The sequence below is a fragment of the Arvicola amphibius genome, chromosome 12, assembly GCF_903992535.2.
Source record: "Arvicola amphibius chromosome 12, mArvAmp1.2, whole genome shotgun sequence".
Classification (NCBI taxonomy): domain Eukaryota; kingdom Metazoa; phylum Chordata; class Mammalia; order Rodentia; family Cricetidae; genus Arvicola; species Arvicola amphibius.
Window position 1 is genome coordinate 86,993,676 of NC_052058.2, and position 23,751 is coordinate 87,017,426.

Sequence of the window (23,751 nt, forward strand, 5' to 3'; positions counted from 1 at the left end):
CCTGACACCCTACACAGACATACATGCAGGCAAAATGCAAATGCACACAAAATAAAGTAATTAAAAAAAGAAAGAAAAATAGCCAATGGTTAGGTGGGCTGGGAACAAAAATAAGTAAATAAGTAAGTAAGTAAGCAAATAAATAAATAAATAAATAAATAAGGCCAGGCCACTTCGGATCAAAAGCAGTCTTTTCTAGTCTACTCCAGCTTTCTCCATTCGCCCATCAACACACCAGCTTGGGAAGACTACTGAGCTAGCCTGGGACTGAAACACAAGCCTGTCTCTGGAGAATGTTTCTAATAAGCGCAGGAAATGAAAACAAAGCCCAGGCCTGAGGCTCGATCCACCATGAACCTGTGCTTGCTCATCCTCAGTAGGGCCAGGCAGTGGTCATTCTCCAGACCCCTGATGGCTCCCCAGGACTCAGGTCCCCTTCTCTCACATCCCCCAGCCACTCACTCACCTCAGCCACCTCCGGGGCTGCATGGATCAAGTGCCAGATGTAGCCATTTAGCTCCTCCCTCCTCCGCTCAGCAACTGCCTCTCCCCGGGAGCGGCCAATCACAAAGCGACTAGGGAAGCTGGATTGACAGGCAGACAAGGTACCCAGGGATGGGGAGAGGATATGGAGATTTTAGATGTCATTTGCATTTCTATCCTCATTGTCTAGCTGCTTCTCTTCTGGGCCACCCTTGCCTCCGTGACTGCTACCAGACTCTCCAGTCTGTGCACATGTCTGTGCACGTGTTGGTCCGTTTCTGTCTCTCTCTTTTTCTACACACACACATTCTTCCTGGGACCCCAGACATTTCCAGCATTTTTATCATCAATCATTTAAAGACTTCTGAGTACGGTTCTGTGGCATCGAGTACAGTCACCGTCTGCATAACCAGCACCAGAAGCTAGCTGAGTCTAGAACTCTTCATCTTGCGGAACTAAACCTCTTGAACCTCAACCATTGATTCTGCATTCAGTCTCCGGTCCCTGACTATTCTGGGGAAATCCAATAAGTAGGATCATGGAGTTTTTATCTTCTCATGACTGGTATATTTCATTTAGGCTCATTCTTGTTGTAGGTGTCAAAGGTCCTTCCCTTCCAAGTCTGAATGTGTGTGTCACACTATATCCATAATTCTTTGATAAATTATAAACTCTGAGTCATGATTGGCTTCACCCAGTGCCCCTGCTTTCAGCTCAGCTGGCTTGCTTTCTGGCTAGTGCCCTCATGTTTTGGTTTTTTTCTCCCCAAGGCTAGAGCAAGGCTGTTGGGCTATATGGCAATAACAGCCCGAAGGGGGCGCTCCTGTCACCAACCCCCCACTCCCAGGCAGGGTAAAGCAGGTAGATCCTTAATTTCAAAGGGTTCTTTCTGAAACAGGGTCCTGCTAGCTTCATCCCCATCCCTCCCCCATCTCTTTCAGTTCAAGAGGATTGGGGGTTGGGGGGCTACCTGGGCAGGAAAGAAGATGGGAAGAGCAGGCGCAGCTTGCTGTGCAGTTCCTGGAACTCCTCAAACGTCCTCTGGATGTAAGTAGCCTCGTGAGCGTTCTCGCGCATCACCTTCACCACATATATCTGCAAAGCCAAAACTCAGAGTACACCTGCCTGACCACTTGCCTATGAGGGGACGGGAGGGGAGTAGAAATGCGTGCGTGCGTGCCTCCATGCATGCGTGCGTGCATGCGTGCGTGGTGCTTTCCGGAAGGAAAAAGGTCTCCGCAGAGTCTCCAGTGGAGAAAAGAGGGTAGGCTGCACTGCACACAGGCAGAAAGCTGAAAGCAGAGACTTCCTCCCTGTGTCTCACAGAACTACAAACCAGTTCAGCTTCCCGAGCCTATGCAGGCCACTTAAGTGAGGGAACAGACCTGTCTGGATTATTCCCAGTGCCAGAGCCTTGGTAAACTCCAAAGCACACTGTGCAGGTATGGAGAAAGGGTTAACCCCAAGAAGATGGGTGGAGCAAACACTTACGTAGCCCTTGCTGGGGTGGAAGATCTTCTCGTGACGGCAGAGGAAGACATCAGTGATACGCCCCGAGCTCTTGAGAGTGTGTGTTCGGGGTGCAAAGGAAAGGGTTAGCCGGTCATCTGAGCCTGCGAACTTCATCTGAGCCAGGTTGTGAATGAAAAAGTTGAGTTTCGTGGCGACGCTACCCAGGCTGGACTCAATCAACCTGTTTGTGTAGAATGGGAAACGAAGGATGTAACCACGGGCCCAACCTCCCTCTGCCGTGATAGCTATCCAACCAGATATTGCCACAGTCCTGAGATTTGGGGGGTGGGGGTGGGAGAAGACAAGGTCTCAATATGTAGCCCAGGCTGGCCTCACATTCATGGTGATCCTCATGTCTCAGCTTCCTAAGTACTAGAATTACAGGTGTGTGCTACCATGCCCAGCCCTAAGTCCTGAAATTAGCCACCAGATCAACTATGTTCCCAATGTCATAGTGTAACAGAGTACATGATTGACACAATTATCTTATGGAATTTGTGAATCCTGAGTTCTTATTCCTCCTGCCAAAGACACTCAAAACAAGGTAGGCGGGAACTCGGGATGGTCAATGTCTTAAGTACTAATGAATGGAATCCCAGGGCCGCACCAAGCACTGATCGAAAAGACTAACTTCTAAGTGATGTCTGGTTGAAGGGGAAGGGTTTGACCAAAAGAGTTAAAATATATCATAAATCGGGTATGCGGCCACACTCCGTTAGTCCCAGCAAAGGCAGGTGGATCTTTGAGCTCTTTCAAGGATAGCCTGGTCTACAGAACAAGTTCTAGGACAGCCAGGGCTACACAGAAAGACCCTACCTTGAAAAACCGTAAATAAATAAAAATAAATAAATAGAACCTATTATAAAAATCGAGCTTCCCCATTTCCTCCTAGACCAAGTCTCTGGTTGGGTTCTGGTAGGAACCCAGATAACAGCCAGGCAGTGGTGGCACACACCTTTAATTCCAGCATTTGGGAGGCAGAGGTAGGCAGATCTCTGAGATCTCTGAGTTCAAGGCCAGCCTAGTCTGTAGAGCAAGTTCTAGGACAGCCAGGGCCACATAGAGAAACCCTTTTTTTCTTGAAAAACTAAAAAGAGAGAGAGAGAGACAGAGAGAGAGACAGAGAGACAGAGAGAGACGGAGAGAGAAAGAGAGAGGAGAAAGAGAGAGGAGAGAGAGAGCAGAGAGAGAGAGAGAGAGGAGAGAGAGAGAGAGGAGAGAGAGGAGAGAGAGAGAGAGAGAGAGAGAGAGAGAGAGGAGAGAGAGAGAGAGAGAGAGAGGATAGTAGCCCCAGAAAGCAGACAGAAACGAAATGGTGACACCCAGGCCAGGAGGCCCAAGTCCTAGCCCTGCCATTTGGGCTAAGCCTGCTCCTGCCAGCCTAGCAGCCTGGGCACTACAGGAGCGCTGGGCACTACAGGAGCGCTGGGCACTACAGGAGCGCCGGGCACTACAGGAGCGCTGGGCACTACAGGAACGGGCAGCAGCACTGGTCTGTGCTGTGTGTTACCTTGTGAAGTAGGTGGTGGCGTTGGCCTCTGTGTCCTGAGGCCTCAGGGCATCATACACATACTTGAGATCCTCCAGGTCGGAGAGCTCAGGGATTCCACAGGACAGCATCTAGAAGAAAGGACGGCTGCCTGTAACAAGAGCCAAGCATGGCTTCCTTTCTCCCTGAGACAAGGTTTTCTGTACTAGGCGCCATGATCCTTCGGGGTTACAGACAGATGGTGTGGGCAGTGGTTAGCGGGCCACAGGCACTGAGCATCTACATGAGGAGTCAGGCATCATTGTTTCTAGTCATTGGGTCTCTGTCTTTAAGGAAGACAGATGCCACAATTGGGAGAAGTGGATCTTCAGGAATCCTCGGGAACAATCCGGGGCAGTCTTAAAGATGGAGCCAAGTAATAAGAAGGAAAGTCATAAAGAGATGAACTCCTACCAGGCCCAGAAGGTTGAGGAAGAGGTGGGTGTGCTTGCGAATGAGGTTGTAGGCTTGGCAGCAAAGGTCAACAAAATCATGGAAGCGGCTGGAAGGCTTGTCACCCCCGTTGATGACGTATGCCATGTCCGAGGTGAAGACAAAGGGAGCACGGTCCCTGGACCAAGGGAGCATAGAGGTAGAGACAGTCAATATGAAGACAGAAGGCCACTTTGTAAGCTCCACCAGGGTCTGCTTTCCTTCAACCCTCATGATGTGTTCCGACCTGGGAGCTAGTAACACCTTCTCCCAGCTACCCAACTGTGTTCCCCCTGAAGCTCAGTCCTCAGCCCCAGGTCATGTGACCAGCTGATCCTCACCTTCCCCAAGCTCTGCATAAACGTGAGCTCCTGATCAGTCTCCTCTCCTTCTGAGATGCTCGCCCAGGGTCAGGGCTCTGAGGGTCCACTTGCTTCTCGTGCCCCAGCTCTGAACCACTCTTGCCCGCCACACAGGAGCCCACCTACCTCTTGATATTGCCAAACATCTGCGCATGGCCCAGGAAGCGGCCGAAATCTATGTGGAACATGTGCCCGGTGGTCTTCAGCATGATGTTGTCATTGTGTCTGTCACAGATGCCCAAGATGTATGTAGCCACACAGCAGCCAGCGCAGGAGTAGATGAAGTTCTCCACAGCCTGTGAAGAGTGCAGGCAGGGGGTGGGGCCACCTTCCTCTCATGTGAACTCCAGAAGCACCCAGCACCCGCCTGCTTATCCGCATTATATACCAAAGCACAGGCTTATGAACACAGAAGCATCTCCCATCATCCATGTATTCTGAAGTAGGAAATGGAAGGTTTTTGTCTATATACACCCTCCATTTGAATTTGGTTTTGTTTGTTTGTTTGGCTGGAAAGACAGTGGCCATGTGCAGTTCAGATGGGGAGACCTTTAGTGGACAGAAGGCTGATGCTTCAAACTTTTCCAAGAGGTCAAGATAACCCTGACTCAAGAGTGGTACTGAGTATCGGAACTAAGAGCACCTGACCCTGTGGTAGAATATTATTTCAACTAGGCAAAGATGTGTTACATTTGTTTATGCTGCAGAATGTTACTTTAACTATGTAACGGTGTGTTACTTTTGCTTATGTTGCATTTGTTTAACAATGTAAGGGTGTGTGTTTAACTGTGTAAAGATGTGTTGCGTTTGTTTCACCTTGCCTGCCTAAGGCACCTGATTGATCTAATAAAGAGATGGACTGCTAATAGTTAGACAGAGAGAGGAATAGACGAGGCTGCCAAATAGAATAAATGGGAGAAATCTAGGCTCAAGGAGAAAGAGAATGAGCGGAGGAGGAGAGAAGGAGGGACATAGCTGGGGCAAGAAGTCAGGCAGATGCTAGCCAAACAGCCAGATGCAGAGAAGCAGTGAAAGTAAGATACATAGAAGTAAAAAAGGTAATAAAAATAAAAATCCCCGAGGCAAGAGGTAAAGAGAAACAGGTTAATTTAAGTTAAAAGAGTTAGCCTGAAATGTGCCTAAGTTAGGCTGAATATCAAAACTAATTAATAAGCCTCTGTGTTACGATTTGGGAGCTGATTGGTGGCCCAAAAGAAAAAGCCTGGTACATGACCCTTCTTCATGCACCCTTCTTCCTGTCCCAAATAGCACCCCAGTCCCAGAGTGCTTGATAGCAGCTAAATGCTTACCTAATTAAAATCACTGCCTCCAAAGAAGAGCTGAGACAGCGCCACACTTCCTGCAGTGTTTTGCACTTGGAAATCAGACATCTCTATTTGGTAAAATGTGTTGGAGATATTTTGAGGCTCAAGGGGTGGGAGGGGCTGGGTTTAGCATTTGTGCTTTAAACATGAGGAAGGACAGGAGTTGGAAGCCCCAGTACCAATGTAAAAAACTAGGTATAGCTGTGCATGCCTGTAACCCCTATGTGGTGGGACTGAGACGTTTGAGAGTTCACTGGCCAGCTAGACTAGACAAAACAGCAAGCGTCCAGTTCCTTCCTCAACAGACCCCACCTAAAGACAGCAAAGTACAGAGTGAGAAAGGAAGACACTCGATGTCCTGCTTTGGCCTTAGCATGCACACCCATGGGTGTGTGCACTTACCCCACTTATGTTCATGCACAAACACAAAAAGGAGAAGGGGCCAGGCGTGTGGCACTTGGGAGGGAGAGGCAGGTCTCTGTGAGTTTTAGGTCGACTTGATCTACATAATGAGTTCCAGGAGAGCCAGAGATACACAGTGAGACTCTTGTCTCAAAACAAAACAAAACAAAACAAAAAAACAGATATAGAATTCAGTTTCTGTAAGGGGAAGGGCATTTCTTAGAAAGCAAACATCTATGAATGAAAAAAAATTGCTTGGAGCTTGGCGGTGGTGGTACACGCCTTTAATCCCAGCTCTAGGGAGGCAGAGGCAGGCGGATCTCTGTGAGTTTGAGGACACCTGGTCTACAGTGATAGTTCCAGGACAGGCTCCAAAGCTATACAGAGAAACCCCGTCTGTAAAAACCAAGAAAAAAGAAAAGCAGGAAGAGAAAAAGGAAAAAGGAACTACTAGCTCTGTGCCTCACATCTACAGACTCAACATTCAGGAAGCTGAGGCAGGAGGATCATGAGTTCCAGGCCTGCCTGAGCTATGCTACAGAATTGAGGTCCTGTCTCAAAAAACCAAAAGGAGGAAAAAAAAATAACAAAGTCAGCTTCCAGGTACGTCCCTGCTTGTTGTAGACATTTCCTCGTTTATTATGACTTGCTGGTACACTGGCATGGAGTGATTACAGTTCCAACACCCAGCACAGCACTTGTTATGGGAGTCGTTCGGCACCCGAGAGAACACATTAGCATAAATAGCACATGGGTCTGGAGGAGGGAGAGAAGCAGCAGCAGTAGCCTCTCCAAGGCTCAGTCATACAATGTCGAAGGAGCAGTATGTGAGGCTGGGAAACAGGGAATGGCTTTCTAGGCCAAAGGGTATTATCATCTAGAGATATTAGACTCGTGTGAACATCCCCTACACGGGAGCTAGGTGAAAGGCCAGGCTGGATTACAAAGGCAGCAAGGTAGATGTTGGATTTATCTGCTAGCAGCCTTTGAAGAACCCAGAGCAAAGGTGTGACATGAACAACTCTGGACTTGAAAAGCCCCCGAAACTAGGCAGAGGGACCATGAAGAAGCTGCTGATTCTGACCTGGGTGACTGCAGCATCCTACAGTTATGGATAGGAAACACACAATAAGCAGGCCTCAAGAGGTGAGCAGAGACAGGAAACTAAGCTTCACCTCCCGAGTTTGATGATAGCAAAGATGCAGCGGGGGAATCCAGACAGCGAGGGGAAAGGGGTTACAAGTGGGGCTTTGGAGTCCTTGGGACATGAGCGGGTATAGAAGGCATAGATAGCAGGAGGCGTGTCAGTCAAGACAGTGTTCGTCGGAGAGCACAGAGGGACGGCCTGGGAATTAGACCCTGGGGACCACAGATTTATTAGGGCCGCTTAAGACCACCTGATCACACACCCATTAGACCTATTCTGGTTATTATTTGGCTGCCTGCATGTCTTCCTTCAGGAATAAAATGCACTGATCAACATAAATTAGTATTGATATTCCCTTGAAGCAAGCCTTATAGAAATTAACATTCCGGCATCTTTTGTTTGTTTGTTTTTGAGACAGTCATATTATGTAGCCCTGGCTGGCTTGGAACTCACAGAGATCTACCTGCCTCTGCCTCCTGAGTTCTGGGATTAAAAGTATGTGCCACATTCTGGTATTCTTATTGTAACTTGCTCCTCTTCACACTCTCCCCAAACTTCATGAATCCAAAGACTACAGTCATGAAGCTGAGGACTGGTCACGGATGACAGCAGATCACCAGGGCTCTACCATCCCTGGCAGCTCACCTTCTTTCCTCTAGTGGGTCTAGTTAGGCCACTTGACTCCCGTGTAAATCTTATCACTAGCCTCAATCTTGGCTTCAGGTTACAGTCTTGCACCCTAGCTCCACTGCTTGGAGCAAGGGTTGCACCTGACTCATGCCCACAAAAAAAAAAGGGGGGGTTGGGTTAAGATGCTATCCAAAGCCTCTTCCGGCCATCTCGAATCCTAAGCAGCATCACTGAGTCCCTCTGAGAGTGCCAGGGAAACCAGCCGGGATCCACAACTGGGACAGATATAGACAAACTCTCATAAGATGCCCCCCATACGACCCAGGAAAGTTTCTCTGACCAATACTAAAAGATATTGTTAGTTTACAATAGTCATCTGACCCATCCCTACCTCCAGAGAAGCATCGTCCACAGAGAGCACACCCTTCAGCAAAGCTGAGCTGGCCCATCTGTGTGCATGCAGGTCTGGCAGTAGCAGAGCTCTGAGTCACAGACAGGCACACTGCCTCAGCAGCTCTGGGCTTCTGAATCCCCCAGTCCTACCTTTTCATATTCATCCTCCCCAGGGTTGTGTTTCTGCAGCCAGTCGGCCAGGGGACGGTCCTTGAAGGAGCCAGTCACCCCGTGTTCCACCTGGATCTTGCGCAGCGTCTCCGCGTTGGGTATCATCTCCACCATCCCTGAGGGAGAAGCAGTCAGACTCAGGGCTTCAGAACAGAGTGAGGAAGTCTATCTTAGCTGTGTAGATGCTCCCGCGAGCTAAGCCCCAGAGCCTTTGGACAAAGGAAAGAAGATCACACCCACATCACATATTCTAGACTGGTGCTAGGCTTCCCAGGTCATGTGTGAAAGATATACAGGGCTTTTAATCAATTCTCAGGTAGCCGTCACCCAGCTCTAACAATGGGCACTTTGCTAATTCCATTTCCCCTTCCGTTACCCAGTTAGCTTCCTACTTCCTGTTCTTCCAGCTGGAGGACCGCAAACCAGACAGGGTCTCACTCTGTAGGCCAAGCTGGCCTCGAATTTCTGATCCTGCTACCTCATCTGAGAGCTCGGATTATAGGTATGCTGTTACCGCTCTCTGCTTTAGACTTGCTATTTCATGCAATAAATATTTTTAAATATAACTAACAAGAACAGAATAACCACATACTTGTCACATCCAAAACACTAAGAGTGGCCCTTGAAGCTAGAGCCTCTTTTCAAATTTCCTCACAGCCATCTCAAAACCACAACGGGTTTGTTTGATCAAGATCCAAAGTCCACAGAGGTTGCTATGCCTCCAAGTCTGTTTTGTTTCGCAACAGTCTCTCCCTTGCTTTCTTTTTTCGAGTCACCCCACATCTTCTCATGGAATAATCCTGCCCTTCCATTCTCCATTGTTCACGTTGGGGAACGAGCAGAAAGACGGCGGGGGGGGGGGGGGGGGAGTGAAAGGACGCCCTGCCCTGCCCGACTCCCGGCTGACCTCTCCCTCGGCCAGTGGAGAAGCAGCGGAAAATGACCATGCGCATATCCAGCCCCTCCTGCACCCAGATCTTGCTCATGATGCGGATCATCTGCAGGGTGAGCATGTCCTGGCGAAGGTCATCCCCGCACTGGAGAGGGAAGAGGAGCGATTAAAACCCATTCCACTCCCTCCTGACCCCGCGGCATTCCAAACTACAGGGGCAGAGAGAGACTGGGGCTCGCCAGCTTTGCGGCACTCACCTGTTGAACTGGCCACAGGGTCAAGGAACCAGGATCCATCTCTGCAGTCTGCCCCTTGCCTTGCTCCCCACCCCTCCCATTGCTGCACGCCCCTCTGAACTGAACTATGGTTCCTTTTCTGCAAGAAGCCCTCCTGACCACTAGGCCTGTTTGTTTGAGACAAGTTCTGCCTGTGCAGCCCAGGCTGGTTTTGACCAGCCATCTTTCTGCCTCAGCACATGAGTGCTGGATTACAAATAAGTACCATCATGCCTCAGCCTCTTCAGCGCTGAGATTTCAGGCATTCGCCATCCATCACAACCTGCCGAGGAAAGCATTCTCACCTTGAAGATGACACGGATGTTCTCACCCAGGGGATCCACATTTTGGAAGGCGAGCTTGAGGGGGACGGCGTTGGAATTGAAGTAGGAACAGTCCTGTATGGTATAGAGGGCAGTGGCTAATGTCAGTGGACCATGCCAGGAAGGAAAATGCCCTCTTCACGCTGGATCGAGACGCTGTCTACCTTCTTGTTGGACATGCTCCTCACATCTTCCAGATTTCCCAGGAACCCAAAGTCCACATCCCTTTCCTTGCTCCTCTCTTCCAGGCTTAGGTTGCTGTTACCATGGCTCTACATCTGATTACCCACCCTCTTCCCTTCGCTCTGTACACAGCTTCCTAGCTTGTGACGTCTGATAAATTCTGCGTCCTACGCTTCCATAATAGTACCACGTGCCTAAGAGCTGTGAGGACAGAACGAAACAACTGACAAAAAGACCCATGCTGGACAGTGAGTCGAGGCAGGAGACTAAGTGCCACCCTCGATGCCTTAGCTAGCTGCATCCTGAGCACCATTAGGGAAACCCAGCCTCTGACCCAATTCCATCCCGCACACAATTACAGTTGTCAAGCCAAGTTCACACACAGTCAAGCTGGAAAGAGCCACCTGTTCGCCCTCCTCCCTCCACTCCTAAGACAGGGTAAGGAGGCCTTCACCTCCCACAAGTGTTCCCCATTCTTTGAAGTTCTACACCTAGCAGAGACTCACCCTGGGCACAATGCCCTTCACCAGTAGACTGGGGCTAAGCGGCAGGCGGCATGAACCGTTGAGGGCAAAGAACTGCCTCACCTCCTCCAAGCCTGTGCGAAGGATGCCCTTCAGAGGGAGTGGGGAAAAGCAGGGGTGAAGGGAGAGGCCCAGAGGCTGCACCGAGAGCTAGGTAACTACCTCCCGAGGAAGGAGCCTAGTCATGTGCCTAAATAACAGGGACAGCTTCTGAGAAACCCTTGGGGAGGAGAGTCACCCACTTAGGTCTCAGACTTGCTCTGTGAACAAGAAGCATGCCTGAGATTCTACAGAGGAAAGGCAGCCAGGAGAAGGGAAGAGGGAGGTATAGATTGGAGGGCAAGGGGTAAAAGTCCTTCAAGGCTTTGATAAGAGAAGATAAGAGGAGACCCAGGCTTACAGATAAAGATCTCCCAAGGTTTAAATGTCAGACACCAGAAGCCCTGCTGGTGTGGCTTAGAGCCTTTCCTAAAACAAAGGTGGCCCTTTCTGTCACCTGTCTTAGCCCTAAGTCATGGTTACCCACAGTGAAAAGTGACCAGATCTTAGCCCTCAGCAGCTGAGTGCGCTTGTGCACACACAGGTATGCCTAGCTTTTAAGGCAAGCGGCTAAGTAAAAATATTAATTTTGCAAGCCAAACAAAACACTATTGTGAGCTGTGGCCAGCTTGGGGACTGTGGCCTGCAGGTTACAGCCACCTCCTAGTCACTTTCCACCCTGCTGCTCAGGGTGCCTGAGAGGTAAACTCAGTGACACAAGCCTCAGCTAGAAACAGGGTCAGGGAGAGCTGGCCTTGCCTATTTACCTGGCGTGCAGATGGGGTGGCCTCTCGGACCTGCTGGGCCAGTTTGGCCAGGGTATTGACAAGCCAGCACTGGCGGTTAAACTCCTCCCTCAGTCCCTTGCCACAGCAGCACAGCAAGGCAGCCAGCAGGTACTGGTAGCGGATGCTGAACTGAGAGTCCTTGAGGCTATCCTTCAATAACCTGTAAGACAGGGCGAGCGAGGGAAGAAAGGGTCACGTCCTGCTTCAACTCAGAAAGCCCACACCCCCACACACACCTCAGAGGGAAATCTGCTTTGAATGACTTCCCTGTCTTGGAGTGGAAGCCCCTCTATAGCTCATCTTGACTTTATGCTTCTGCCATGGTGGGTAGAGAAGGGGGATCAAGATGGTCTCCCCTGAGTTACACGGAGTGAATGGAGACCCCGTTGAGGAAAGATACTAGACTAAGGCCACAGGGTAGATGAGCGACGTGCCGGAGTCCGGTCTCTTAGTTCCTCCCTCTTACCTGCCACAGAGGGACTATTCCTGCACTACATCCCCTATTTACCTCCCTTTCTGCACACTGAGTTTACCAGAAGAAGTAGTGGGTCACTCTCAGGTCGGAGATGGCTCGCTTCAGGAGAAAGCGCACCAAGGGGCTGTCCAGGTAGCACTCATATTTCAGGGCCTGCTTGGAAGACAGCAAACACGAGGCTTTATAGTAAGCACCTGAAATCTGCACGGACTACCGTCCCAGGATGGTTGCTTCTGAGGGCAGATGGAGAAAGACTAGGGAGCCGGGGCATGAGAACTGCGAGTCCTCGCACCTGTACCAGCTGCGGCAGGTAGTCCAGCAGCTCCGCATCCGAGAGGGAGCCTATCCACTGCACAGCCATCCGCCGCACCTCCTGGTCGGGAAAGCTGTGGAAGAGGTTCAGGGACTTGACAATCCCCACTGCGGGCTGTGACTCAGAGATGTGAGTCAAACTTTATGCCTGGGGTCAGAGGCATGGAGAAGGAAAAGTCCTATCCCTCTCCCGCCAAGATCTGCTTCTCTTCTCGATGGCAGTCCTTAGAGATGGTCTTCCCATTCCCCCTGCCCCATGGACAGTCTCCCTTAGGCAGGGAAGAGCAGGAAAATGGCCTTTCTTATTCCTTGAGCGCTTTACCCCCACTCTTAGAAGTCACTACCGTCAAGGAGCCCTTGAGTGGGTGAGGCGTTTTCCTGGTAACATCCTACAATACAGAGCCTGCCAGGCAAGCAATACAGAACTGCGGGGGTTTATATAAGCCAGCAGACAGCCTGGGAAATGAGTTTTGCAGGGATTAGCAAAGAAGTAGCCTCAAAAAGTCTCAAAGGCAGGTACATTTTGATTTCTGAGATGGTTAAAAAAAATAAGCCAGGAAGCCTGGGTACAGTCTAGAAAAGGCAGCTCAGACGAGGAGCCCCATGACCCCAAGAACTCTTTCAGAGAAAGAGAAGAAAGGAGTGTTAAAATAAGAAGTCAGCCATCAAGGTTTGGGCTACACAAGGGAAAGCATTTGCTGAAACAATGGATGAATATGTGAAGTTTGGGCTTATGTGTAAATTTTGCTTCAAACAACAACAACAAAAAAGGAATCCTGAGCTCTGTTAATAATGTGTGTGCCATGGAGCACATTAATCCCAGCTCTCAGGAGGCAACAGAGACAGGCATCTCTGAATCTTTGTGAGTTCAAGACCAGCATGGCCTACAAAGCCAATTCCAGGCCAGTTAGGGCTACATCATGAGACCCTGTCCCAAACACCAAAATTTTTTGTTTAACAAAAAGATCATGCTCAAACATTTACAATTTAATGATGTGTGATAGCTGCACAGAAGAACACTCAGACACCTAACAAAGCATTGCATTACGGGGAACGCCAGGGGTGACATCTTGGTGACCTGCATATGGGGTACTCTCAGGAGTAGTGGGGGAAAATAAAACAAAGGAAAGAGAAAACTAGAAAAGCCAGAATGCTCATGTCTGTGTCCCCATTTTCCCCGAGCTGGCCGGTCAGTGATGGTGGTGCTGGGACACGTAGGAGCTACAACTCACGTGGCATGCAGGAGCCCCAGGGCATCCTGGTGGTTCATGTGCGGCCACTGCTTCAGGAGAGCATAGATGTCGGGCAGGCAAGCCCACTCCCAGCTGGGCGCACTGGCAAGCACCAGGGGGAGTGAGCTCACCTCCGAGTGGCAGTAATAGCGCTTTTCCCACAGGTGCTTCCTGTCAGCATCCGTGAGCCTGTGAGGAGACGGGTGGTGTGAGCCAGAGGGCTGAGAACTTACATCCCAAGGCAATGGCTAAACACACCACCATTCAGAGGCTTCCCAGCGTCCCTGTACATGATCATCAATCACCTGAGGGCTTGGTGACTTTCTGGTGCCTAGGACCCGCCCCAATGCCAACCGAGTCAGGATGTCTCCAGAAACTAAACATCGAGTGTATCAGAACCATCACAGGTGATTGCAATGTGAAGCTAAGCTTGGAAAGCAGGGTCCCATCTCAGGGACACAAGTCAGACTGAGGCTGAGAGCGTGGACCAGTAACATCAAACCACGGGATGCCCTGGGGGCCCTACTCCCGTGTAGAGCCACTAGAGGGCAGTGGGCAACACTTGTCAGGGTTTGGGCCCCTAAGGCCTCGTGGGACTTCTCTTAGCTTTATAGGGTCTGTAGCTAATTGGGACTTGCCTGAGATCAGGTGTCTAATGGGGGAGACAGGAGCTGAGGGGCTAATGAAATGAGGGGTCAGGAGTGGGGTGGGGGCAGGGAGGTCTACATCTCTTGTTTGCCAACCCAGCATATGCACAAGGCCATTCAGGGCCCAGAGAGGGGGCTGGGATGAGAGAAAGCCCTGACTCTCCTCCTTCTCACCCCTCCCGCTCCAGTCCTGGGTGAACACAGCAGCCCCAAGGATGAGATCAGCCTGGACTCCTGAGAGTTGCCAGCTTGCCAAGACACCTGATCCTTTTTGGAATGTGACAAGGCCAGAAAATGCAAAGGCTGTTGGTGTGGACGGGCAGGAGGCGGTGGGGGCAGGGAGGTGAGGACAGAGACCTGCTGCCCCACCAGAAGCAGAAGATGGCGTATCTGGGGAAGCGGCACAGCTCCTGGTAGGTGGGTCTGGGGCAGGTCACTAGCGTGGGGCCGGGTATCCTGGGATCTCATTTCCTGACCTGCCCTGTCCACTTTCCCTAGTGTCAGCTAGGGAAAGGTCTGGGGGTCGCCACCCTTCTGCCTAGGTGGTAGAAATAACTATCTCGCTGACCTCCTCCTGTCCTCAAGCACAAGGGCAGGGACTAGATGCCTGAAGGTAAAAAGTCAGGCAGACGTGGACAGTGGGAAGAGAGCCTGTGTCACATATGGGCCTCCTCACCAGTATAGGGACTCCTTCTGCGTGATGTCTTTAAGCTTGCGTTGGTCCTCCTCCCGGAGGCTGCCAAACTCATAGCGGGGGCTGAATTTGTCTCCAGGGGGGCTGGTGAACTTGATGTCAAAGGCTGAGGTTGGGAAGTCAATCTTGGGATAGGATCAGAGAAGCGGAAGAAGAAAGGAGAAGAGACAAGTGTCAGTCAGTGAAGGCAGTCAGTCCCATCCCTGGGTCCCCAGCTATCCTCTCACACCCGGGGACTCCTGCCCCAATCCTTTCTCTCTGTAAAATAACCCAGATGCCCGTGGGGATCCCCAAAGTCCCAGCTATAACTTTTAGCAAAAATTAAAAGGAAACCATCGGAAGCCTAGCATGATGGGTTATGCTGGGAATCCTAGCTCTCAGAAAGGCCGAGGCAGGAGTACTCCTGCAAATTTGAGAACAGCCTGATCTACACAGTGAGTTTCTAGGTCAGTCAGAATCAAAGAGAGGACCTTTTTCATCCAAGCCTTCCCCTCAAAAAAGGAAACATAGGGAAAATGGACAAGGGAGGGAAAGGCTGGTTTGAGATGCTTAAGGAAGACAGGCTCCACCTCGAAACCCTGAACAAATACTAGGATAAGTCACTCAGAGTGCCCAAGCTGAAGCTGGTGACCCCCTAGTGTGATCCTCCGGGGACCCCATACTGTGGTCCCAGAGGCATTGTAGCATGCGGGGATCTGGGACCACAACTTGGGTGAAGGCTCGAACTCTACGGTCTGTGGTCATTTGTTCTGTACCACCAAATACATATCCTTCCAAAAATGGGCATCAGAGCTAAAAGACACAGTTCTCCAAGGAGTTCTGCTCACTCATTCAGCAAGTGCACACTGTACCCTGGCACGTATTGGGTGTTTTTCTAGCCCCTGTGCAAAGAGTCAAGACAAAAACACCTGCCTCTGGAAGCACATGTTCTGTATATTTCTATTACATTTTCTGTCAGTTTTGCTATTCCCTACCCCATACCAGAGCATCTCACAGGCTTGAGAAAGGGGAATCAGAACTAGGGTTAAGGCAGCTTCTCTCCCGTCCTCCCAGGAGAACAGGTCCCCTTGGCCTCAAGAGAAGCACCTGGTTGCATCAGGCCTAGAAGGATGAGCCCAAAACAGGGTGAGCCCTGGGTGGAGAAGGTCTCAGACCTCATCTTCAGGGGATGCTGTGAAATGGGGGATGGATACTTTCCACTCTTGCCCTCACATTCAGTGAGGTGCTTGGTCACATCTCATTTCATGCCAGAAGTTCCTACCCAGAGTTCACTGGGGGCCTTGGAGCTGACTCTGGTGCTCTGTGATAGGCGGATGGGAGAGAGGCCAGTCTCACCTGCAGGATGACACTGTCTGGCTGGTGGAAATTAGGTGCACTCCAACGGACACTAGAGTTTTCCTGTGTTGCTGGCCACAAGCCCAGAAGCTTCCGGCCACAGGTCAAGACTCTGAGGTAGAAGGAGAGTGAGATGAGCCAACAACCATTGTGTAATTGGTAGGGTTCTCTTCTGCTCTCCTGTCCCCAAACCTTTCCTAGTGGAAGTCTCTTCCCCACTCCTGTCTCTCTGATTCTCCCCACAGACCACAGCTTTTACTACTAATCTCTAGGAAATCTCCCATTGCAGAAAGCCTCTCCAAGCTCACCACTCCCTGACCAGGATGACCTGTCGGCTGGGATAGCTCCCTGAGGTAGAGAGGCCTGGATAGATGATCTCTAAAGTCCTAATGACAGGACCGGATGACTTGTAAGGAAAACATTGCTGTCCCATGCCCCCTTGCCCACCTGCTGGGTTCCATCCTTAGTCCTGGTCACCAGGCCTGTACATTGGCTTCTCTGTTAGGGCTGAGGCCCTCTGGACTTCACACTGATCACCAAGTGGCCAACCCTTCCCAGGGGGCATTGAGAAAAAGCAACCCCGCTTTTATCTCCATCCCCCTTGTTCCCTACCAAGGCCAAAAGCTGGTCCCCTGGGGCTCACATACTGCCTGAAGTTGAAGAGAGGGGTAGTGACCCAGCCCAGGGCTTCAGGCACCCGTCTCTGCTTATTGGCTTCCGAGGAACTCCCCGGAGGGGGGATGGGCAGGGCATAGAGTGTGGCGCACAGCAGGGTCTCCCGAGGCAGCCTGTTCACCTGCACTGGAAAACAGATCCTAGGAAACAAGGGAACCAAAATCAAGGGCCTTCCGGGGCTGGGGGGTGTGAGAAGTCTAAGCAGAGACTCTGCCTTGTCTCAGAAGTCACACATGTCCCTAGCCTCCCACAGAATAGAACAGGTCCCAAAGCAAGTAGGAGCTCTTCTGGGTGGCCCTATGATGCACTCCCGGAAACCCAGAAAGATGTCTCTGGGACTCCTGACTCAAAAACATTCCCCAATTTTCAGGCAGAGCTCAGGCGGAACTCGCTTAGCCAAAGTCATCTCCCCGTCCAGGTGACCATCCATCCGGTCCTGTGCCAGGATCCTTTTCTCACACTGACATTTCTATAGAGGGTCCGTAAAACTTCCTTTCAATCCTGTAGCCCCTCTCCCTCCCCAGTGACACCCCACAGAGTCACCAGGGAGAAGTACCAAGACCTCTGCCCTCAGGGCACTGTTTGCCCCCCCCCCCCCACAGCCTCTCATCTTCTGTGTCCCCTCTCCTAGCCCCAGGGGCATACCCCAGAATAGGCTCAAAGTCCAAGAAGAAAGAGAAGGGGATTTTCAGAGTTCCCTGAAAGAGAAAGGCAGCTGGGAAAGCAGAGAGGACTCCACAAGCAGCAAGCACTCCCCAAGGCTAGATGTTCTTCACTGTCTACCCGGACTGGACCACACCCAGCCACACCCTCTGAATTCAGGCTAAGGAGATTTGGTGTGGGGAGGTGGAGAGAGCTGGGGGCTGGAGAAAAAGAAAGCCAGAACCCACCAGGTTACCTTTCCAGGAAGTTGTCCCTGGGCCAAAGTCCACACTGCCACACCCTCCCGGCTGGCCCAAGGCCCAACTGCTTCTACACCCAAAGGGCACAGAGGCCGGTAGCTACCTCCGAGGTCAGAGGTTTCAGACAAGGCCCCCCTCTTCACTGCCCCTCACTCCTGGGGGAGTCTCCACTCTGAGGAGGCACCCAACAGCCACCGACTGGCACAGTCCTGCTCTGCCCCAGCTGCTTCTACCCTGGGGGCCCATCAGCTATAATTAGGGCCCCTTCATCAGCCAACAGACGTGCCAGGCTGGGTTTGGCTGGAGGTGACAGAGCAGGGCTGCTGGACCTATTTTGAGAGTGAGCTGATGCCCTATCCTGCCACAGTGGGAGGGAGAAGCAGCTGACCCCATAGCTGGTTCACACAACAGGGAAGAGCCGAACATGGCTAACACATGGTAGGGCCACAATCCCAGCCCTTGGAAGGCTGAGGCAGAGGACTGCTGAAATTTCAAGGCCAACCTATGAGTTTGCACAAGACTCTGTCTTGGGAAGAAGGAGGTACATTTTGACTGAAACCATAATACGGAAAAGCAAGCAAGGCCCTCCCATTTCTCAGGTCTTTTAGTGTACTTAGGATTCCAAAATGGCCTCCCTAACCCTCTGTCTGGGGTTGGTTGAGGGAACCACTACTTCGGCTGGAGAGCTGACTCTTCTCTTTGCCTGAGAAATTCTCCTTCCTGTGAGCCCTTCTCCAACATTATAACACTGGGGTTGCTTCCTTCAGGGAATGCGCTGGGCTCCGGCTTGGCCACACAACCTTTGGGTAACTGAACTGACAGTTCAGAATGCTCACTAGGGGAAGCGGGACTATAGATTGGGTCCTTTCTGCCATGTGGCATTAGTTATTCTATTTGAACTGGGTGCTGTGACACAGATAGTACTTTCACACAAATGTCCCTCGTGTGTTAGTCACCATCAGCCACCTGGAACAGAGAAACAGGAACCGAGAAGGCCAGAGCTGAGGCACTAAGAGGAAGACAGGGAAGGAGTGAACATTTACCAAGCACTAGGTGCTGGGCCAAGTTCTTATTTTCTCTCTTCTGCCTCCCCTCCCCATTCCCTCCTCTCTCTCTCTCTCTCTCTCTCTCTCTCTCTCTCTCTCTCTCCCTCCCTCCCTCCCTCCCTCCCTCCCTCTCTCTCTCCCTCCCTCCCTCTCTCTCCTTTCCTCCCTCCTTCTCTCCCTCCCTCCCTCCTTCCCTCCCTCCCTCCCTCCTTCCCTCCCTCCCTTTCTCTAGTCTTATTATTTAGCTTAGGATGGTCATGAACTCACAGCAATCCTGCTGCAGGTACACAACCACCATGCTCAGCTGTCCAGTTGCTTTCCTATCTGTTTGTTTCACTTTTGTGGTACTGATGAATCTAGGTAAACACTCTACCAAGTTGTCTTCTTTGTGTCCTAACAACTCAAGATCTTGTCGAGAGTCCTCTGTCCACCTCCATTCTAGGCTATCTACAGTGTCATCTGCTGAATGAAGATGGCTGGCCACAGTATGGTGCCTTCTCCCACATGCCTTGGCCTTCATTAAGAAGGGCTAAGAGGTCTGTCTCATTTCAGACATTAGGGAGGGTAGGGCTGAGGCCAATGCCCTACACTGGCTCTAGGCCTTAGGGACCTGGCCACGTGGATCAAGATAGAGATCTCACACTTAGCGTGGAAGATGACCAGTGTGGAAAACTGGGTCGCATCTGTACCTCTGACTCTGTCAGGGACCGGTCCTCAGCATCCCCCTGTAGACGGCGGTAACTAGTGAGGTGGAGAATCTCAGTGGAATATTGAAACTCAAAGGCTCTTCACTTTGGCAGTGTTGCGCTGAACCCAGCGTCCCACTGAGACAGATCTCACTATACATAGGCTGGCCTCAAATTCACAGCAGCTCTGCCTCAGCTTCCTGAATGCTCATCTTACAGACCTGAGCACCATGCTCTGCTTCTCAGGGACTACTTAATGCAGCTACCTAGTCTCCGGGGAGTTTCTCCTCCCCTGTCTGTCAGTGGTTACTGATCTAAGAATGACCTAAGTGTGATGAACAGGTCTGCAGCCCCTCTAGTCCATCTCTTAAATATCCAGACCCTTCATCTACCTGTTTAAGCATCCTTGACCTCCCCAGGGACACTCTTCTGTCTCTGTAATCTGCAACACTTTTAAGTTGCATTTGCTGCTTTGCAAATGGGGACACAGATAGGGTGGGCCTGGGGAAGTGAAGCTAGAGTGGAGGTTGGGGGAGCAGCAAACATCACAGGCAAGGCACTGAGACAAACACCTGTGATGCCACCTTCAAGGTCCCCCACCCCTTATTTCTTTCCGAGTTTTCCTTCCTGAAATCAAATCATTGTTAATAAATGGTAAGTGATACCATCTTATACTGGTGGTTACCATATTTATAACCTGCCTATCTCCCTTCAGTGCCACACCTGCCTCCAGGTTAAAAAGGTGTTCTCATTTCCCAATTTGAGAAGCTGAGGCAGACAGGCAAGAAAGAACACAGGATTAGAGAGAGTTGGAAACAGAGCCTTACTCCTCGGTTCTACGCCCATTCTTCCTCCCTCTAGGCAACTCGTTCTGTTCTGCCTAATTCTTTTTGAGTGTGGATTGAGATGGGATCTCCTGGTTGGCCCAGAACTTAGCTATGTGGCCCAGGTTGGCCTCAAGGTTACGGCAATGCTCTTGCCTCTGTCTCCCAAGTGCTAAGATTCTGGGTGTGGTTTTATTTGTTAGTGTTATGCTGTCTAGGTCGAAACCCAGGGCCTGGCATATGCTAGTCAAACACTCTACTTGGAGCTATACCTTAGCCTTTCTGCCTATTCCAGAGAATATTGGAAGAAAGGAGAGAATAGAAATCCTGCAGACCAGTTAAATTTTTTAAGAGAGGCAAGAGCAAAACAATAAAGTGTTTTTAAAATCAGCAAGTAATATTTATATGATCCTTTGCAGATTATAAGGAGTCTTTAAGAACCTTTATGGGTACTTCTCATTGGGTATTCCTAACAACTTGAGAGGTAGAAATTATATGCTTGTCTCATTTAAGAGTCAGGGAACTGGAGACTCAAGAAACATCATGACCTGTCTGGATAAGGGTAGTTATGGAACCAGATTTAACCCAGGCTGTGCTCTGTTCCAGGTCTGACTCCTGCTCCAGCATCTTCCTAAAGTGAGCAGGTTGGTCTGGAGCTTAGGGAGGGCTTACTGCTGGTCCCAGATGATGAGATGGAACAGGTACTTGGAGAAGTGAGCCCGTCGGGTCTGCAGGGGGCTGCACAGTTCCTTGCCTCCATGGCTGAGGGAACAGGAGAGGTAGAACTCTTCATAGCTACAAAAGAACAGGAGCAGGTCAGTACACCTTGCCCTTAAAACCAATCTCATGCACCCTAATGCCAAGCTCCGTTTCCTCTAGTAGATTTCTATTGGTCTCTGGAGAATGTGACACGGGGTCAGGGTCGGGACAACCAAGCTGGGCTTAAGGAAGTGTCCTTAGGAGCAGCGACTTTATCTGGATCCCTAGACCCCCAGAGTCTTAGACCCATGCTGAGTACAGGAGTTTTTCTTCATTTCATGGGACTGGCCATCTAGCCTCCTCCATCCAGTCAGTTCCAGTCCATCATGGGAAGCACACGGGCACACATGGGTATGTGTGGTGTGTGTGTGTACATTATATGTGTGTGTATACACACACACACACATATACACACACATATATACATACATACATGCAGGCAAGGAGGGTGGGGGAGGAAAACGACATATGCTACTATGAATGCCAACACATGGGGGTCCCTGTAGCTCATGACAGGTGCCTGACAGAAGAGGTCAGAGAAGGCCCCTGTTTCCCAGGCTGCTTCCTTTGTTCTATGCCAATCGCCCAGAGGAATACATTAAGTGAGAAACAAAGAAAGAAGGGGAAGGGAAGGAAGGGGGGTGGGGTTGGTAAGGGTGGGTTGGGGCCAAATGCCTATTCCCCCAGGCCTCAGGACTCTGGGGATCCAGCAGAAGAGCTGAGGACTACCAAAAGAACGTCCTCCTCCACCCACCCCTGCAAGGGAACCCCAGACAAAGGGTCACCCCCTCCCTACCACCCTCATTGTGCATCTGCAGGCGAGTGCAGCCATTGGCTTGGGCCACACTCCATCTGGGAACTGGCCATCTGTCGCCCATCTCCCTCAGCTGGCTTGGGATCTGAAGAGGGAAGAGATGTTGAGGCGGCCAGCACTGGGGGACTGGCAGGTGCTTATCTATCTCCTAGGGGACTTTCTCTCTCTGGGATGAACACAGGCTAGGCTCCCCTCAGGCCCTAGGCTCACCCCTTTAGCCCCGTTGCATCAGAATGCCACACCTCCTAGGATGGAGGATAGTAAGGTCATGGGCAGAAGGGGAGACGCTCACCTGTCTCCCCGGAGCTCAGACTCACCTGGTGGCCCAGATGATGGGAATGCGATGAGTAGCATAGACAGTGAAGGCCAGGGCCCCAGAGAAATGGCAGGCCTCTTGAACCAAATCATGCTTCCGACTCCCGGGCACTGCGGTCTGGAAGTCTGCATTGAATGTATTGCAGTACAGTTCCACCAAGTCCAAGATGGCTGCTGTCAAGGCTTCTACCACTTTCTCTGTGAAGGGGAGGGGCCAGAGAGGAAACTCAATTAGGACTCGCCAAGGGCCATTTTGTTGCCATGACACCAGGAGTATAGGACAGCTTGGGATAGTGATCCCCAAATGCCAGCCAATTTCTAATAGGTGTGACAAAGCTTACCCATCTGCAGAGAAAAAGGAAAGATGCAGGAGCATGCCTGAGCACTTACTTCATCAAGAGATCCCCAGCTTTAAATGTGGTCCTGTCTCCTATAGATACTTAATGCAGTGCTAAAATGTTATTTTTAAAAAGTCCCTTTCTGGCACTAGAGAGATGGCGCAATGGTTAAGAGAACTGACTGTCCTTCTAGAGGACTTGGGTTTGACTCCCAGCACCCACACTGGCAGCACTCCAGTTCCAGGGGTCCAACACCCTCTTCTGTCTTCTGTGAGTATTAGGCACACGCAGGCAAAATACCCATATATATAAAATAAAAATACATACATTTTTTAAAAAAAAGTCTTTTCTTGACAAAAACAAAAAAAGTGTTTAACAAACTTGTACCTCCTTAGTACCATGCATATGCAGATGTACACACACACACAGACACACACAGATACACATGCAGACACACACACATACACAGACACAAACGTACAGACAAACAGAGACACACACAGACATACACACAGAGACACATACACAGACACACATATGCACATACAGACACACATGCACACACAGAAACACACACACGCACACAGACACACACAGACACACAAAAACACACACAGGCACACATAGACACACACACACAGAAACACACACGCATGCACACACACAAACACACACATGCACACACACACACAAATCTGGAAATGCTATGTTAGCTCCTAGAAGACTTTAGGGGACAATTTATTTGTCTGCGAAGACCAAAGATGGATTCACTTTTAAGAAAGCCAGTGACGGGGCTGGTTAAAAGCACTAGCTGCTCCTCCAAAGGACCCAGCTTCAATTTCCAGCAACCACACAACAGCTCACAACTATCAATAACTTTGGTTCCAGGACCAAACACACAGGCATACATGCAAGCAAAACACCAATGTACATAAAGTACATAAAAAATAAAATAAAAAATTAAAAGAAAAAAATAAAATAAATTTTGCAAAAGAAGGAAGGAAGAAAGAAAGAAAGCCAGCGACACTGGCTTTTAGGACGAGGATCTGCTTAAAGAGTGTAGCAAGGAAAGAATCCTGCAGAAAAATCCTTCCTCCCAAGTCCCATTCTAAATTGGAAGTGTAAAGGGGTATGGCTGCCAGGAGAAGAATCACAACCCAGCGCTTTTCCATCCTTTTCCATCTGGATGGAAGGATAAATTCATCCTTGCCGATGCCCCTACACCTCATCACCCTCTCCCAGTAACACCATAAGGACTGATTAGTAAAAATAATGGGAAAAAAGTCTG

The 23,751-nt window shown here is 50.3% G+C and overlaps 1 protein-coding gene across 4 annotated transcripts in view; it reads right to left on the minus strand.

Annotated features, from left to right (window-relative positions):
- Positions 1-23,751, minus strand: part of Pik3c2b (phosphatidylinositol-4-phosphate 3-kinase catalytic subunit type 2 beta) — a 64,060-nt gene that overhangs the window by 6,896 nt on the left and 33,413 nt on the right. For all 4 annotated transcript variants that reach the window (XM_038349797.1, XM_038349795.1, XM_038349796.1 and 1 more), the window contains exons 11-29: positions 22,128-22,323; positions 20,910-21,032; positions 16,752-16,919; positions 16,105-16,216; positions 14,752-14,894; positions 13,429-13,617; positions 12,177-12,270; positions 11,943-12,037; positions 11,389-11,569; positions 10,565-10,672; positions 9,858-9,950; positions 9,293-9,422; positions 8,365-8,501; positions 4,444-4,613; positions 3,938-4,094; positions 3,506-3,615; positions 1,975-2,176; positions 1,454-1,578; positions 467-584 (exon numbers count right to left, since the gene is read on the minus strand). In XM_038349797.1, coding sequence (XP_038205725.1) covers positions 467-584; positions 1,454-1,578; positions 1,975-2,176; positions 3,506-3,615; positions 3,938-4,094; positions 4,444-4,613; positions 8,365-8,501; positions 9,293-9,422; positions 9,858-9,950; positions 10,565-10,672; positions 11,389-11,569; positions 11,943-12,037; positions 12,177-12,270; positions 13,429-13,617; positions 14,752-14,894; positions 16,105-16,216; positions 16,752-16,919; positions 20,910-21,032; positions 22,128-22,323 — 2,651 coding nt within the window. The remainder of the gene's footprint in view (positions 1-466; positions 585-1,453; positions 1,579-1,974; positions 2,177-3,505; positions 3,616-3,937; positions 4,095-4,443; positions 4,614-8,364; positions 8,502-9,292; positions 9,423-9,857; positions 9,951-10,564; positions 10,673-11,388; positions 11,570-11,942; positions 12,038-12,176; positions 12,271-13,428; positions 13,618-14,751; positions 14,895-16,104; positions 16,217-16,751; positions 16,920-20,909; positions 21,033-22,127; positions 22,324-23,751) is intronic.